General features: G+C 43.8%; 1 protein-coding gene across 1 annotated transcript; it reads right to left on the bottom strand.

Moving 5' to 3' along the window:
* Window positions 1-2,109: 2,109 nt before the first annotated feature.
* On the bottom strand, window positions 2,110-3,637 carry LOC131252073 (uncharacterized). The gene is made up of 3 exons (XM_058252991.1): window positions 3,358-3,637; window positions 2,403-2,496; window positions 2,110-2,287 (listed from the first exon to the last, which is right to left on the bottom strand). Exons 1-3 carry the CDS (start codon window positions 3,634-3,636, stop codon window positions 2,238-2,240), a joined length of 423 nt encoding a protein of 140 aa, XP_058108974.1. The 5' UTR covers window position 3,637; the 3' UTR covers window positions 2,110-2,237.
* Between the last annotated feature and the right edge of the window lie 14,272 nt (window positions 3,638-17,909).

Here is a 17,909-nt window from a genome sequence, read left to right as displayed (position 1 = left end):
GTCCTGGAGGATCTTTTAAGATCTCTAGGGGATAATATCGGATCCCGATAATCTTGAGAATCCCTCATCTCATGAAAATCTTAAATTACAGCCAAGAAATAAGGGAAGAATCCAACCGAAATGGTATTCTGAGTCTCCTATAAATAGAGGTACCTTCCACCATTCAAGGTACGTTCACGCAGAAAAACCCTAATATTCGACTGATATCTCTTTATGGAAGATCTTACTCCCTTCTCAAAGTCCTCGATCCTAACTTAAGCATGAGATAGTCCCTGATATAACTAGGGCCTCCTCCGTCCCTCTTTGGCACTTCTACGTATTCAGAGAAGGCCTGTACATTGGATCTATTGAAAACAGCAACAACAGTACGCATTAACAAGCCAATGTAAAAGGGCCTACGTGTAGAACCATATCCAAACCGTCTAAATGGTCAGTCCCACTTACCCAAAATCAGTTTGACTGGGCGATCGTAGCTTCCTACTAATGGAAATTTGCTTGTCGAATGAACCATTGATTTCTCTTTTTGACCATCCATTTAGTGTCCACAAATCTTGCTGGGAAGCTCACCTGTTAATTACGATTTTTGGAGCAATTTTCGGATCCGCATCAATGTCAATGGACCATAAAGCAATCTTCCACTGAGTGCATCCAGACCATCTGTCCAAGTGTATGCTACATCCGAGACACCAGAAATGTGGGGCTCACCTTGAAGTTCATTAGGATAAAAAATCAATCTGATTAAATCATAAAGTGAGAAGCAAACAATGGACCTGAATGTAGTTATTATACTCGTCCACAATAGGTCCCTTGATTTGAACGCTAAGGACGTGCATGACAATGACCTGTGTACCGGACATATTTCTCCATCTCCCAGCAGCTGGCGCATTCATGACTAAAATATGGGAAGCGGATTGGCTGGTGTACCACAAACCACCGATCTGGCTGGTGTGGATACGTGTCTCGCGACGAGCGCTGACGCTCCTCCAGGAACGGTTCAAAGGAGATCAAAGTTACATTGGCCCACGGTGATGTATTTATTATATCCAAAATGTTAAACTGTTCATACATTTGTAGATGTCATTTTGGAGCATGACTCCAAAATGAGTCATATTCAAATCTCAATCGGACCACACCACAAATAATAGTGGGGGACAATTACTCTCACCATTAAAATATTCGTAGGGCCCACTATAATGTTTATTTTCCATCCAATCTGTTCATAAGATTAAAAATACATGATGAAGACGAAAAACAAATATCATATTAATCCAAAACTTCTGTGGCCCCCAAAAGGGTTTCAATGGTAGACATTCAATCCCCCAGTGCTTTTTGCAGTGTGGTCCACTTGATCTTTGGATCTATCTTATTTTTCGGCTCAAGCCTCATGTAGAGATTGCCAAATGGTCAGACGGTTTGGATATAACACATACCTCATTGTGGGACCCACAGAATTTGGTAACGTCAACATACTAGCTAGGTCGGTGGTGTATGGTACACAAGCCAATCCGCTCCCTAAAAAATGCGGTCCATCCAGTGTACAAGGTTGCATATTTATGTGGGAAACTGACCCTGGCCCATGCAGCAGCGACCACTTATGATCAGGTGATCTGTACATTCTTTGAATCTGATGACTGTACATCCAATTCTATCCCAATTAATCATGCGACATTAGAAGCTGTGGGTGGGTAGTGGGCCCATCAACAGCTCGAATTGAGCCCAAACTGACATGGCCTTGGATGGGCCCACAATTGTACAATGAACCATGGATGCGACTTGGCCGAGTTGGATCAGGATGAGGGTTAACCTTAGCCCTGCCCCCACCTCATAACCTGACCAGAACCCTTTTCCAACCTGGCTTGTGCAACCCAAATCCAAACCAATTTCTTTCATGCTCAACCCCAGACGGAACAGGCCCGAGCCTAACCCAAATACACTGATTATTCCAAAACCAAGCTAACTCAACTTAACCCAATTTCAAATTGGGTTGGAGTTTTCCAAGCCTAACCCAACCCAACCCAATTCCCAAAAAAAAAATAAAAAAATCCAACCCAATTGGTCAGCCGGGTTTGGCTTGACCTGAAACGAAGTTTCAGCCTTACATTAAGAATCTCTAATTAAGGATAACACTTTATTCATATTTTTGTAATAAGAATAATGAGTAACATTTACATTTACAGAAGAAAATGAAATATGGGTAGGTTTGAGTTTCTTTGTATGTGTTTTTTGTACAGAGTTTTCTACTTGTCCATGCTTCCTTTCAAGCCTATGTTTCCATGGTTGTTTCTCCCTGTAATATTTTTAAAAAATAAAGGATACAAAAATCATCCTTCGGTTAATATCACACGTGAAAAATTACAATATTAGGCTCTAATCACAGAAATAAATAAAAAAATCCTACTAACCGGCTTTCGGTTTTCTTCTTGGCTTCGGAAAACGGGGGATGAAAACGCCGGTCCCGTTGCTCTCTTTTTGCAATAATAGTCCACACGACCAAATCTGTAATAAAATCCGAATTCCTTGAGAGAGAGAGAGGGGGGGGGGGGACGCGGATTGCCAACCAAGCTTTTCCCAAAAATTCCTGGGATTGGAAGCTAGATGGGTCTACCTCCATGTTTGTGATAAATCCACCTAGTCCATCCGTTTTGCCGGGTCATGTTAGGAGATGGGTCTGAATGAGGCAGATTTAAAATTCAACTAGGCCGCACGAGAGGAAAAAGTGGGTAGAGAATGCCTGCCGTTAAAATGTCCGTGGTCCACTGTGATGTTTATATATATATATATATGCATCCATACCGATTCATAAGGTATTTCTACTGGGTTTAACTGAAAACAAAAAAATATTAGCATGTTCCAAAACTTCCGCAGCGTACGGATGTTTCAATGGTCAATCCTCACTGTTTCGAACATGCGGCCCACTTGACTTTTGTATCTGCTTTATTCTCGTGCCCATGTCCTAACATGATCCAGCAAAATGAATGGAGGGATGGGTGAATTTCTCACAAACATCAAGGCAGGCCGCACCTAGATTCAGTGGGGCGTGAGTAGGATTAGCATTAGCATCCTGCTCACTAGGATGAACACCGGCATGACACGTCTGTAACGGCTCCAGTCTGTTGACAAGGTGTGCCACAACATCCACAAAGTATGGCCTTACATGCCCAGCATGTATGTGCCCCTGCTTAGAAAAGGATAGGATAGGTGGATCACAGTCATCATTTTCATTAAACGCGTGACCCACTGGACAGACAGGACATTTGGGTGAGGTCATATGCCATCCGGTCCGTCTACTGAACCGTTCAGATCGAAAGAAACAGAGAAAACGTGCATACATAGTGTTTCGAGGTCTTCTCTACTTACATTTAGCATGTTAGGGTCTTCAGTAATAAAGAGTGGAAACCCATGCACATTGACACCCGAGCAATAAGAGTCGTAATCGTTCTTTTCCTTGCACCAACCATCAACGGAGCTTCTTGAATGGAAAGGAAATGGAGAGTTGTTGGTTCCGATCATCTTCGGGGATTTTCCTTCTTCAAATCCGTCTACTTCGTCGTCATCCATCATCAACGACAAAATCCTTCTTTTCAGATCAGCAAAGAAGAGTTCGTCGTCAGCCCCACCATAATCATCCATATCCATGAGAGAGAGAGAGAGAGAGAGAGAGGACATGAGGTTTGGTGCATGGAACATGTATATATACCGTCCTGGACTAAGCTGATAGTTCACCACCATTTTGACTCATACGAATCGTCGCTCCTCCTTGGGTGGAGAAAAAAGCAAAAATTACGTTTGACCGAACGTCCATCTGTTTTTCCAATTGAAGTCGGATTCGGTCCATTTGTTATCCACAATCGGATGGTTAGGATCATTTTATTATCATGATCTGGCAACTGTGCTCCATCTACTGTAGGCCCACCAATTCGGTTGTTCTGGATTTCCACCATTGAGATCAGATTGCTAACAATCTCATTTTTCACCATCCATTTTGTAATCACAAACCGATGGTTAGGATCATTTGATCATAGTGAATTCTGAGCTATGATCTATCTACTATAGGACCCGAGAAGTGGTTGGTTCGGATCGCAGTAAATTGATGCCATGTGTGTGGTGGATAAGTCACCACAATTTTAGAAGGGGGGGTGAACAAAGACGAGAAGATAAGTACAAAGGGAGACGTTATTTAGGGGTATCAAAGAGATGTGAATGTGGTGGGGTTTGACGTCTAGGTTAATTGTTCACATGAATCAAAGAATATCTCCACCTTCGTCGCTATTACTCATTTACGAATGTCACCTTTCTTTATTATTACCATATCTGGCTCTTCTTTCGTTCAACCCTTAGGACTCGTCTTTTGATCTCGTGGACTTATTACATGTACCACATCACATTTTTCTCGTTCACGCTGATTCACTCTAAAATGTAAACGTGGCCCACATGTATCTCAAATTACACCACCCAAACTATGGAACCCTCTATGGATATGTACTAAAATTAAAATCAGATTTGTTACACAGTTCTGACATGTGATTTGTAGACATGTTTGGGGCACCGATTGCATACTACTATGGGGCCCACTGTGATGTATGTACTTTAACCATGGCCTCCCTTCATTATAAAGGATCCTTTTAAGGCATGAACCCAAAAAGGGGGCAGATCTAAGGCTGGAGTGAGCCATACCATAGGAAACAGTGAGGATTATTTAATATCGTTGAAAACTTTTTTGGGGCCACAATTTTTTATCAAACTGATTTTATTTTTTTGTTTTCCCTTCACCTAGATATATGCAACCTTCTCAACATCAGGTTAGGTGACAAATAAACATTACGGTGGACAATAGGAAGGTTTCAACGGTGTTGCCATTATCATCACTGCTTTCTATGGTGTGGCGGACTTGAGCCTTGGATATGGATCATTTTTGGGATCATGCATTAAAATGATCTGTTAAAATTGGTGGACAGTGCCGATAAAATACCTACATCACGGTGGGCCCCACAGAGCCCGGCCCTGCCAGGACCGAGCAAGGGTAGGACGCAATTGCGTCCATATGTTTGTTGAATCCAGACTGTTGATTGTTTATACTTTTAACAGTTAGTTATTCGTCCACTGATCTCCTAGATAGGGCATTATTGTGGGCCCCAGTATTTGCACGTCATGAATAAGTTTTTGTCTTTGCTCTTTTTCCTGAGAGTGGGATGGAAATGATCACGAGCACTTTCAAGAGAGGACAACGGTTTTCATTAATCCTCGCTATCTTTAAAAATAAAATATTTAGCAGTCTAAATTTAACAAGCCAAATCAAATAATTATGGTGAAACGTTGAGTGCGACGTGTGAAGGTAGAGCTGATCACTAGTGCACGGCATTCAAAGGATGGAGTACGAGTACTTGGCCAAATTTCAGTCCCAACTATTACATGGTCTACAATTTTCATGGTCACATGAACAAGCTGATTAAAAATACAATCTCAAGTTCAAATTCAAGACATGTATATCTCCCTAAAGTCTCCTCAAGATCATACTTAGGATTTTCGTGTGCTTGAATTAGGGAGAGATTTTTATATTTAACTTTTTTCTTGTTAGTCAGCCAATTGATTCTTTTCAACCTTTATCAGACCTAGCTTTTTAATAAGTTTCAAGCTTTTAGTGAAAAGCATGTTATAGGCTTCTTACAACTTGACATCTCTTACATCTTCTTCTTCTTCATCGTAAGATGTCTCTTCTTCTTCTTCCGAGATTTTATGGTCAAAATCTCCTCTTAAGTCTCTAGGGAGAGTAGTAGTAGTGGAGGCTAGCTACCAAAACTCGTAAAGATCCTAGGTCTTCATCACTATGGGAAACTTCACAGTCTAACTCAAAATCCTCAAACTCATCCCATATTGTTGCCACAACCTTTCCTTTGAATCTTGATTTACTAATACATTTGGAGGCAACATGAATATAATCCTCATAGTTGTAACATTGCGTTTCTCTCGATTTTTGAAAATATTTACCTATGCTCTTAGGGTCAAAAGATTTACCTTTTGTGTCACAACTTTTCCTTTATTCTTCTTGAAGAACCTCATGAATTCTTTGGTGATTGAGGTCATTTCTTCATTTTTATCTTCATCATTACTGTCATCTTCATATTTTTTTTTTTCATGTACATATGTGAAGACTTTAGGACAATAAGTTCATTTTTGAGGAGGTTTTAAAGTGTATTTCATATGTTTGTTGGGAACCTATGAATTTGTCTACTTTCATGGTATCTATATTCCTACTCTCTTCTATTGAGGTTATTTTAGAGGTGAACTTCTCTAGTAAAGACTTAAGGATTTTCCTACAAATATAGCCCTCGAGGACTTATTCTCCTAAACCCCACATGGAGTTGTAAATGTCATTCAATTTAGAATAAAAATCCATAAAAGTTTCATGCTCTTTCATCTTAATATTTTCAAATTATGTGATTAAGAGATTAAGCTTGGAATGCATAGCTATGCATGTTCCTTCATGGCTAGTTTCTAAAATATCACATGCTTGTTTACTAGTTTCATATGAACATATTCTTTTAAATTCATCTTGTGAAATCACATAGTATATAGCTCTGAGAGCTTTAACATCATGGGCATATCTAGCTCTCTCTACATCACTAGCTCTATATAGATTTATCTTTGGGAGTGGTAATGGTGACTTCGTCTATCACCACTTGTTCCACTGACATATGTCATCCTTAGTCTATGATCTCTCAAACCATAAGGTCAAGGAATCTCAAAAATATCCTCATTCTCACCTTCTAATAAATATGGCTAGACCCATTAGAATATGATGGTTGTGAGACAAAACTCCCCTCATTTTTTGGCATCATTCTAAAGCTTTTACAGATCACACTCAAGATGGTTAAGTCCTTAAAGAGGAACCCGCTCTGATTTTAATTGAAATTGTGTAGTTGTCTAATATGATACCATGATGTGGAAGCTTAGGAAGCTTAGAATTATGGCTAAGCCCTAGAGGGGGGAAGTGAATAAGACCATTTAAAATTATTTATCAGTTAATCCACAAGGTGGAAAGGGTCCAAGATTATAGACTATAAAGGATTCAATTCTATGTGCAAAGTAATTTATGATGTGAGATAGCTATATCTAGTGTGTGCAATGAATTAAGCACTGAGCATACAATCTATTCATGTATCCATATGAAATAAATAAATCAAATCATAAGCATAAATAGAATGGCTTACATAATCAATAATTTCAAATACAATGGTATATAATAGTTTGACTAAATCCCTACTCCACTACCGAATGACGAACTCAAACTCAAGTTTTCTATATTTCACTATCTCACTTGGCTTCTATAGGTTCACTAATAACCTTTATAATGGTTTTCTATAAGTTTACCACTATCCTCTATAATAGTTTTTATAAGTTCACTACTAACCTTTACGATCCTACATAAGGACCTACCTATACTCTCGCTAAAGGCGCACACAAAGAATATGTACACTCACGTAGGAGGCTTACATAGAGACTACATGTACACATCCGCCGGTGGCTGACTCAGAGTCTTAATTTCAAGTTTGCATTTCAAACTCTATATTCAAATCTACACAAGATTCAAGTATACAACGAATTTTAAATAAAACTCTTACAAGTTTGGATGAGCCCCGTTGATAGCGTTTTTCTTGAGATGCTCGATCAATCTTGATACAGCTTCTTTTCAGCTCCCTCGATATTTGAAGTGGATATTCTTCAGCTCCTATAATCGGCTACCTTATAACGATCTTTCTATTGAGAGTATCAAGTAATAAGAGAGTGAGTTGCTTGAATCTCTTATAACTTATGGTGTAGTTGGTTCTAAATGAGAATTCACTTAAATGGGCATTCTAAAGGGTAATAGGCAATGGATTTACCTATAGGACTAGTGTCTGACTTCTAAAGAATGCAATAGAACATATGCATCTTTAATTAGAGCTTTGAATGCTCATTAGAGTAATGAATTACAAGAAAGATTACAAGAATCTCTTTGGATTAGAGCCTAGAAGTAGTGGAGGAGAGTTATAAGCATAAAGGCTCTAAAACCATGAAAAAACCCTACATTACAAAGGTTTGAGTGCCCATTTTATAAGAAAAAGGCTCCAATGGATTTATAACAACTAATCGTCAGTTGGACCTAGGGAGGTTTGGTTTGAGCAAAAATAGCCATGGTGAGTCTAGTAAGTTATGGAACAAAAATTGACCCTTTCGATCAAACTAGATGGATATTTTGGTCAAATCGAATCAAGCCGATGGTTCAACCTGTTAGACTGAAAATGTGCTAGATTTTCTGATTTCTTGATGGTCTCTTTTGGTCATTTGTGGTTGGATCGAAAATGGTCCAGGTTGAATCGACAATCCCTGAAATACCTCTCGAGGCTAAAGAACTTCTGCAATTTTGGTTTTAAGGCCTAGATGATCAATCAAGTGTTTTCCTATTAAATTGAATCATCTAGAGGTAAGTTGTTTTGGAATTAAAGGGGTCTAAGGTTAGGTTCACCAAGCAACCTCAATTTTCCTATGTCTTCAAGCCTTAATGTTGCAACTCTTCAAGTCTTTAGTTGACTTCATCTTCTAATGGGCCTCAATCGACTTAAGACGCACAAACACACGTTATAGAAAAATTGAGGCATTTACACCACTTATTTGATATTTGTAGCCACCCTTATGCATTTTTCGATTGATTAACAATGCCTTGCTTTGTCAATTCACCCTGAAGCGATATATTCGACCTCATATGTACCTTTCTCTAGCGTAAGTTGTAGTTTATGAAGCATCTTGCCAGTGTTGTTTGTTCTTCGAGCCTGATACATATAAGTGGTACCTAGGGAAATTATTGCTTCGCTAGATCTTCAATGTTTCCTCTGTTCAAGTCTCCCCTCCTACAGAGCTTGTTTTTTGGGATCAATTTTTGGGTAATGATTTCCCAACTACCCTTTCTGGACAACAGGCCTATCACTTTATCACTCCGGACTGTGATTACGTTACTTAGTATCTGGAGTTTGGTTTGGGTTTGATATTATTGTTGCTTTATGATTCGCGCAAAACCCATGCTACGCAGGAGGCTTAGTGACAGCTCCACTCATGGATCACCATCAAGACGAGCAGTGAGGGAAAGGTGATGACAATGATTATATTTACGATATTTAGATGTTCTGTATTTTTCTTCATTTACACCTTGTCTTTCCTCTCATGCACTTGTACTTTATGATGTGTGGCTTTTATTATTAATTAAATGTTCCCTTTGATTTATCAATTGGCTTGCTTTGGTGTTTATCATTCTTGTTTGGATGTGTTCTTCATGGTTTCACTGCTTCATGGTGTTAGTGCACCTATTTGTCAATCACGTGAGTCCATGTGTCAGTTTGTTGGTTGAGTCCTTGGAAGTTGAAGACCGAAGATACATGAAGATAAGAAGCATCAAGGAAGTGAAGAATATGTAAATTGAGCTGCCTTGGTGACCCTAACCTTATGAAATTACACTAGTTGTCTAACATGACACCATGCTATGGGGAAAGTTATGAAGCTATAAAATGAATGGCTAAGTCCTAGAGAGAGCGGGGGTGAATAGAACCACTTAAAGTTTTGACAACTAAATGCTCAATTGCCTAATTAAACTAATTTAACAATTTAAACTAATTAAGCAAATTAACACTTAGGTTTCTAAGCCCAAATGCAATCACATAGAGTACAAATGGTATGTTAATTCAAGCAACTAGTCTATAATTGTTAATGAGCTTATGTGTGCTATAAAGTTAAGTGTATAGCATACAATCTAATTCAAGCATTCATATGATTCAACTAATTAAGCATATAAACATGAATAAGAAGTACGGAATTCACGATCGCAAACGCAAGCATATATAGGGTTCAGTTTCCCTACTCTAATCCCAGTGGACACACTCTTCTTGAGTATACTAGTATTCACTATCAGAGGTTTTAAATTATGTTCACCTCTAACCTATACAAGCATACACTCCTGTCGGAGGCCTACACAAGAACTTACCTATGTACTCACTCGTGTCGGTGGCCTATATAAGACTTACCACGTACACACCCATGTTGGTGGCCTACAAAAGGACTTACTGTAAGACTCGTGTCCTAATCCGTACTGTTCCGTTGGCTTCCGCGGTCCTTCCGGTCAAATTCTGGCAACCTTCGCACCGTATTCGGTGTTTGCGCACGATCCTAAGCCAAGTCCCGCGCACCGACGTCGGCTCGATCTGAAACTTATGTCTTGGCGATCGCGTCGTCGCCGCGGTTCCAACGCCGTGACTTGCGCACCGAACCGATACCCAGGTAAGAAGATGCCGATCAGCGTTTATTCCGAAGAAACACCGCGCGTTGCGGATTTCGAGGGAATCTCTACACAATTAGTCTCACTAATTAACCATAAATGCAACCATACCTCAAAGTACTTCACCCATTCCCTCTTTTTCCAAAAGTCCACCATCTTTCCACCTCACCATTCCTCTTTTTCTCATTTTCAACCTCAACCATCCCTCTTCTCCACCAATTTCAAACTAAACCATACCTCTCATCACTCCTTTCTTACAACCATCACTCCACCCATCCCTCCATCCATTATTTCTATCTCTCCCTCTCATTCTCTACCAATTTTTCCAAATCCCATGAGAAGTTTCACACATCCAACACACACTCCCTCAACTTCAAGTGTGGCCCACCCTCTCATCTCCAATCTCAACCATTCATCTTTCATCAACCTCCATTAAAAGTGAAGGTAAGGAGCTAAGGAGTCCAAGGGAGCAAGGAGAAGGAAGATAAGGTGGGTGATTTTCCATTAATTTAAATTTTAAGGCCCACTTGTTGGTGGGACCCATTTGGATGTATGTGATTTAATCAAGAGGGCCCATAGTGGCGGGGTTCCTCTATCTCACCGTGTATCTCTCTCTCTATCTCTCTCTCATTCTTTCTTTGTAATGGTGTGGATCCCACCGATATGTGTTACATCTCCCCCGTCCATCTACATCAGACGGTGTGGCCCACTCTATTATAGGTGATGATCCGCACCCTCCACTGTTGGGATGGGTCCAATGCATCTTTTTATATGTATATATATATATATATATATATGTATGTTATATTTTATATAATATATGTATATAATATATAATATAATATGTATTAATATAAGATAAATATTAAATGTAAATGTATATATATATATTGGTGGGCCACATCCACGTGGGACCCACCACAATTTTGTGAATATATATAAACCGTCCAGCGTCCCTGGACGCTGGACGTTGCAACAGTGGACTTTATAAAAAAAAAAGAAGAAGAAAGGAGTGGTGGGCCTCTCATGCAAGCCCCACCTTGATGTATAAGCCAAATCCAAGCCGTCCATCCTCTTCCTCAGATCATTTTAGGCGTTGAGCCGGAAGTTGAGATTAATCTGACAATCATACGGGCCATACCATGGGAAACAGTAACGTGTACCGTTAAAACCCGCTCTGATGTTTTTATTCGCTAAAAACATGCTATATATCGGGCTCGTTTGAAAGGTCTTGAGATTTGGAAACTAATGAACGGGATGGATTTCTCTGATGTGGACCCCGTCTGTGGAAAACCACAGAAAATCTTTTTTTCAAAAAAAAAAAAAAAAAAAGAAACAAGACAGCAGCAGCAGCCGCTGCCACTGACAACGACGCAGGCAGCGCCTGCGCTGGGCGCTCTAACGGACGGACGGGCTGGGGCTGACGGCCCCAGCAGTGGGCCCCACCTTGGTTCCATTCGACCATCCACACCGTGCATTTGCTGGGTCCCCATGAACCAGCCGTCCACCCCAAAAATCAGCGGTAAATGGAACTTAGGTGGGCCACACCATCTAAAATCATATGAAGACATGTCTAAACATATAAAAGCACTTGGTGGGGCCTACCTGAAATTTGGATGCGGCTGAAACTTGGTCTGTACCCTCAGCCAAGTGGGGCACACATAATGGGTGGGCTGGATTTGGGAACCACATTCGGTGGGCCCCACTTTTCCTAAGTCCACATGAACCTTTAATAGGTTGGCTGCAAAAAAAAAAAAAAGCATGACCGTGGGCACCCCCCCCCCCCCCCTGGCCGCGTGACGTTATGAACAGGTTGTGTGGAAAATAAATATGACAGTGGGCCCCAGTCCAGTGGGCCCTACCCCAGGTGCACGTGACCCTTTGAGAGGGTTGTGTGGCAAATATACATCAGTGTGGGCCCAGGTCACGTGTGACCTTATCAAAGGGTTGGGCAGAAAATAAATATTACAGTGGGGCTTACCTGGCCCAAGTAACCTATGAACAGTTGGATGGCGAATAAACATTACAATGGGCCACGTTGGGGTGGAAAATAAACATCACTGTGGCCCCAAGATGGGTTGGATGGAAAATAAACATTATGGTAGGCCCCACACGGGACCCACTTATATATGTATGATAATCCACACCCTCCTTTAGTGTGGGCCCCACCATAATACGTGTGTTTCATCCAATCATGCAATCACCTTGAAAATTAATTTTTTTAGGCCCATTATTGAGGCCCACCTTAAATTGCATAAGCCCTCTGTAATGTATGCAAGGCCCGTGTGACTAGGCCCATGTTGATGCAATTTTGGCCCGTCATTGAGGCCCACCTTGATATGTATCTGTGAGACCCTTGTATGAGGCCACTTGATGTATTAGAGGCCCACGGGTCAAGGCCCCATAGGACATACATAAGGCCCAATGTAGTGTAATTCCACCATGGTATATGTATTGAATTTGTAACGGGCCACGCCTTGGGAGCAATGCTGGTTTGACGTCCACACTGATAATGTTGGTTAAATGTCCGCATTATAGGCCCAAAATTATGGTAAGAAGGTCGCCTAGGGTCATCTCCATTATATCTAGAACTCATCTCTTATTACATGTTTAGTATAGATGCATGATTCATGATCATTCGCACCATATGTATGCCTGATGTGAGGAATGACCGATCATAGCATATACCTTTGGATAGACTGTTTATGGGCTCCCTGATAGGCGGAGTTGCCTCATATAAGTGCATGGTATATACAGGGTTGTTGCATGACTGATAGTATGATTCATGCACTTGCATTTGTGTGATTGTAGTTACTGTATGCCTTAGCGACATCAGGGCCATAGCCTCCACAGATACATCGTGGATGGCAGGATTGGAGACCGGAAATATTTGGTTCTAGCATACGGGCACCATAGATGTCCCTGGGTGAAAATCCCTAAACCCGATGGTACCAGAGGATGACTCCAACGTCGAGACCGAGTGGATATACGAGCGCATGAGGGCCGAATACCAGGAGGCCGCGTCTCCCACTGTGTCGTGGTCGGTTGGAAAGGAGTGTGGCCTTACTCGCCCGAGGGTAGGGGGCAATACTAGGCTGAGTTTGACCAGCTCGCGAATGGGTCCGCTATCGACATGCCGGATAGGTATTGGCAGACTATTGGTCAGGCGGATAGTGAGGTTTCTTACGCTCACTTGGGTTGCGGGTAGGAGAGCGGCAGTGCCATTTGGAGTGTATTGAACCCGGTGATTATCCGAATGAGAACTGTACTGATACATGATGAGGATTAGCATGCTTGAGTTGCATCTCGCATCGCATGGCGTGTTATGGCCGATAGCATTCATATCTTGCACCGCATAGCCTTGGCTGCTTGCATTCATGTGCTCATCACCATGATTCCGCATTCCTCTGACCTTCATTCTGAGCATACTTACATTGCACACACACACCACCCTCTAAGCTTTTATAAGCTTATGCACGATTGATGCGTGCAGTGACGCCAAGACACAAGTCGCAACCATAGTCTCGCTATAGTTGGAGCGTGCAGTCGAGCTTATGGAGTTTTGTTTCTTTTGTTACATTGTATTTTATTTTCTTTCGATCGCATTGTACTCAAAAGTTTTGATCATAGTGAATTTTGTGGTGGTGTTCTTGTGGTTATTGTTTGTGGGTTATGCTTTTGTTATGCTCATTATGAATCAGACTGATGACTTGAAATCCTCCTTGTAGTATTCCAGGATCGGAACCTGGTGAATGGGTGCCGGGATCCGAAAATGGGGTTCTACGGAGGTTGTCGGCGCCGGATTCGGCGATCGGGAATTTTGTGAGCCCGGTTTCCGAGTTCGGGGCGTGACAGAAGTTGGTATCAGAGCATAACTCGGGAATAACCAAGAACAACATTACATGTCTGCTATGAATGATTAAGTCCTAAGTTCGGATAGCCTAGCGATCTTTTATTACCGACCCTTAACGAGCGTGCCTTCGAGAGTTTTCAAAGTTGATAGGCGCCTTCGCTCTTTCCTGTAGGACATGGCGCGCAGGAGAGTGACCCGATCGACTCCCGCACCACCACCGGATACTTCAGCTCCACCACCTGCGGCTCCCGCATTACCACCTACGACCCCTGCTCCGCCACCAGAGATTCCTACTGCCCAGCCTGAGGATGTCGCTCCTTTACCAGAGATTCATACCGCACATCCTGAGGATACTGCTCCTCCACCAGAGACCGGTGCGGATCCGACCGTATCCGTGAGTGCTTCCCAGTTACAGCAGATGCTGCAGGCTGTGACGGCCGCACTTCAGGGGCAGAGCAGACACCCGGTTGTTTCACCGGCCCAGGCAGAGCAGGAGCGCGCGAGTGCCCTACTTCGAGAGTTCCGACAGTTTGATCCTCCACGTTTCCAGGGCGAGCCAGATCCGACAGCAACTGAGAGGTGGCGCTCCGATGTAGAGAAGATTTTTAATACCATGTCATGCACGACCGAGCAGTAAGTTCGGTTGGCAGTGTTTCTTTTTCAGGGCGAGGCCAAGCACTGGTTGACCTCGGTTACCCGCGTCGCAGGACCTGACTACGTCTGGACATGGGATGTTTTATAGATCGATTCGAGGAGCAGTATTTTCCTGACCATATTCGACGCCAGAGAATGCTAGAGTTCGAGACTTTGGTGCAGGGAGACATGACCGTGGCACAGTACGCGGCTTGTTTCGTGTCGCTATCGAGGTTTGCGCCATATATGGTTGATGATGAGGGGCGGAAGGCCCACCGTTTCGAGAGCGGCTTACGTTACGGTCTTCGAGGCCGTGTGATTGGGCACGAGCTTCCGACCTTTCAGGCTGTAGTGCGGAGGGCTCAGATCTACGAGACGGAGTGGGCCGGCGGGCAGGCCGACAGAGATCAGAGGAGGGGTCAGAAGAGGCAGACACCCTCCAGTAGCTCCCAGCAGCAGCGACGACCACAGAGGTATAGGAGCCACCCACCTGCTAGAGCACCAGCAGCCCCAGCAGCATCTCCAGCGCCACCCCAGCCGCCATTTACAGGGACTTATTTTGGATGTGGTGGGACGGGGCATCGTATCGAGTGCCCTCGCCCTCATCTACGGCGATCGAGAGGATCACAGATCTCACCTACATCGCCGAGAGCACCACGGACCTTGACCACGGCGGCGACCTCGGCGGCGGCCTCCGGCGGCCCCATCGGCGGCGACCACGGCCACCTCGGCCGCGAGACCTCGGCAGCAGAAGCGGCGGTATAGGCCGCCGCGAGCGGCAGCGCAGCACCGGGGACCTCGAGAGGGACAGGCACCTCCCGGCCCGGCTCGGCGAGATTCTACGCGGCTTAGCAGGACCCGCAGTCATCCGAGAGTCGTCGAGGGTATACTTCCCGTCTCTTCATGCATCGCCCGAGTATTATTTGATTACGGCGCTTCTCACTCATTCATGTCCAGGGATTTCTGCCAATCGACTGGATTGCAGATAGAGTAGTGAGGATTGGACCGTATCGACGCCCTTGGGGAGAACCACAGTATTGGGCCGTTTCTGTCCATCTTACCCTGTTCTTGTCGGTGATATCTTTTTGCCCGCTGACTTATTTGTGCTGCCGATGACAGATTTTGACGTTATCTTGGGCATGGATTGGCTTGCCGAGTACCACGCTATCTTGGACTGTTCCGCGAGGACAGTCACATTTTACATACCAGGCTTGCCGCATTTCCAGTTCACTGAGTCGAGAGGAGAGTCGTTGTCTTGCTTGATGTCTGCGCCGTCGAGGAGCCTATTGCCTTGTGTATTGATCGGTTGCCGGTTTCTGTGATTTTCCCGACGTGTTTCGAGAGATTCCGGGATTGCCGTCGCGCCGTCATATTGAGTTCCGGATATCTTGTGCGTCTGCGCCTATCTCGAAGGCCCGTACCGTATGGCACCGATGGAGTTGCGTGAGTGACGATTGGACGAGTTGCGTGAGTTGGGATTCATTCGTCAGAGCAGTTCGCCTTGGGGAGCGCCGGTACTCTTCGTTAGGAAGAAGGATGGCTCGTTGAGGCTCTGCGTAGATTACCGCGAGCTCAACCGGGTCACGATTAAGAACAAGTACCCGCTTCAAGGATAGATGATTTATTTGATCAGCTGCAGGGTGCACAGTTCTTTTCGAAGATTGACCTGCGTTCTGGTTATCATCAGATTCGTGTTCGAGAGGAGGACATCCCGAAGACAGCCTTCAGGACGCGCTATGGTCATTTTGAGTTTCGGGTCATGTCCTTTCGGACTGACTAATGCACCCGCGGTCTTCATGCGATTGATGAAGCGAGGTCTTTCGTCCATATCTCGATCGGTTTGTTGTGGTCTTCATCGACAACATTACGATATATTCGAGGACCCGTGAGGACCATATGCGACATCTAGAGATCGCCTTGCAGACCCTCCGTGCCCACCGGTTGTATGCGAAGCTGGAGAAGTGTGAGTTCTGGCGGGAGGAGGTGAGATTCCTCGGTCACGTGGTGACCAGGGAGGGTTGCTGTAGACCCCTCGAAGGTTGAGGCGGTGCGTCGGTGGGGTCAACCCATGAACGCGTCCAGATCCGCAATTTCCTTGGTTTAGCGGGATATTATCGACGTTTCATTGAGGGCTTCTCCCGTATTGCGGCCGTTGACCAGGTTGACTCGGAAGAGCGCGAGTTTATTTGGAGTGACGCTGTGAGCGAGCATTTATGGAGTTGAAGGACCTCACGTCCCCTCCTGTCCTCACTCTTCCCTCGGGAGTGATGGATTTGTGGTATTTCGATGCTTCGCGTATTGGATTGGGTGCTGTCCCGATGCGGCCACGGCGGACTGTAGCCTTCGCGTCTCGCTAGCTTAAGGTCCATGAGTGAACTACCCCACGCATGACTTAGAGTTGGCCGTGGTCTTCGCACTGAAGGTGTGGAGACACTATCTCTATGGGGTTAGGTTCGAGCTCTTCTCCGATCATAAAAGCTTGAAGTATCTATTCTCTCAGTCCGAGCTGAACATGAGACAGAGACGCTGGATGGAGCTTCTGAAGGATTATGATTTTGACCTCCAGTACCACCCAGGCAAGGCGAATGTGGTGGCGGATGCCCTTAGCCGTCAGCCACGAGGCCTGGTGGCACATATGATGATTTAGGAGTGGAAGATGCTCGAGGATATAGCAGAGTACGACTTTGATTTTGGTCTACAGTCTTCTATCGTTCAGTTATCGAGCCTGTCGATTCAACCCTCTCTTGTGGCAAGGGTGATCGAGGCTCAGTAGACAGATGAGTCGTTATAGGATTACCGAGCAGAGGCGGCATCTGAGAGTCAGACAGATTGGCAGATTGGTGCTGATGGTGGACTTCGCTTTAGATGGTAAGAAGGTCGCCTAAGGCCATCTCCATTATATCTAGAACTCATCTCTTATTACATGTTTAGTATAGATGCATGATTCATGATCATTCGCATCATATGTATGCCTGATGTGAGGAATGACCGATCATAGCATATACCTTTGGATAGACTGTTTATGGGCTCCCTGATAGGCGGAGTTGCCTCATATAAGTGCATGGTATATACAGGGTTGTTGCATGACTGATAGTATGATTTATGCACTTGCATTTATGTGAT

Source organism: Magnolia sinica, chromosome 7 (assembly GCF_029962835.1).
Source record: "Magnolia sinica isolate HGM2019 chromosome 7, MsV1, whole genome shotgun sequence".
NCBI classification, from domain to species: domain Eukaryota; kingdom Viridiplantae; phylum Streptophyta; class Magnoliopsida; order Magnoliales; family Magnoliaceae; genus Magnolia; species Magnolia sinica.
This window is presented reverse-complemented; position numbering and strand designations above follow the sequence as displayed.

Excerpts from the sequence above, each read along its gene's own strand:
- LOC131252073 (XM_058252991.1), bottom strand. The coding sequence starts at position 3,636 with ATGGATATGGATGATTATGGTGGGGCTGACGACGAACTCTTCTTTGCT. Across the intron at positions 2,497-3,357 it reads AAGACCCTAACATGCTAAAT|ATTTGGTCGTGTGGACTATT; the intron begins GTAAGTAGAGAA and ends ATTTTATTACAG. Across the intron at positions 2,288-2,402 it reads AAGAAGAAAACCGAAAGCCG|GGAGAAACAACCATGGAAAC; the intron begins GTTAGTAGGATT and ends AAAATATTACAG.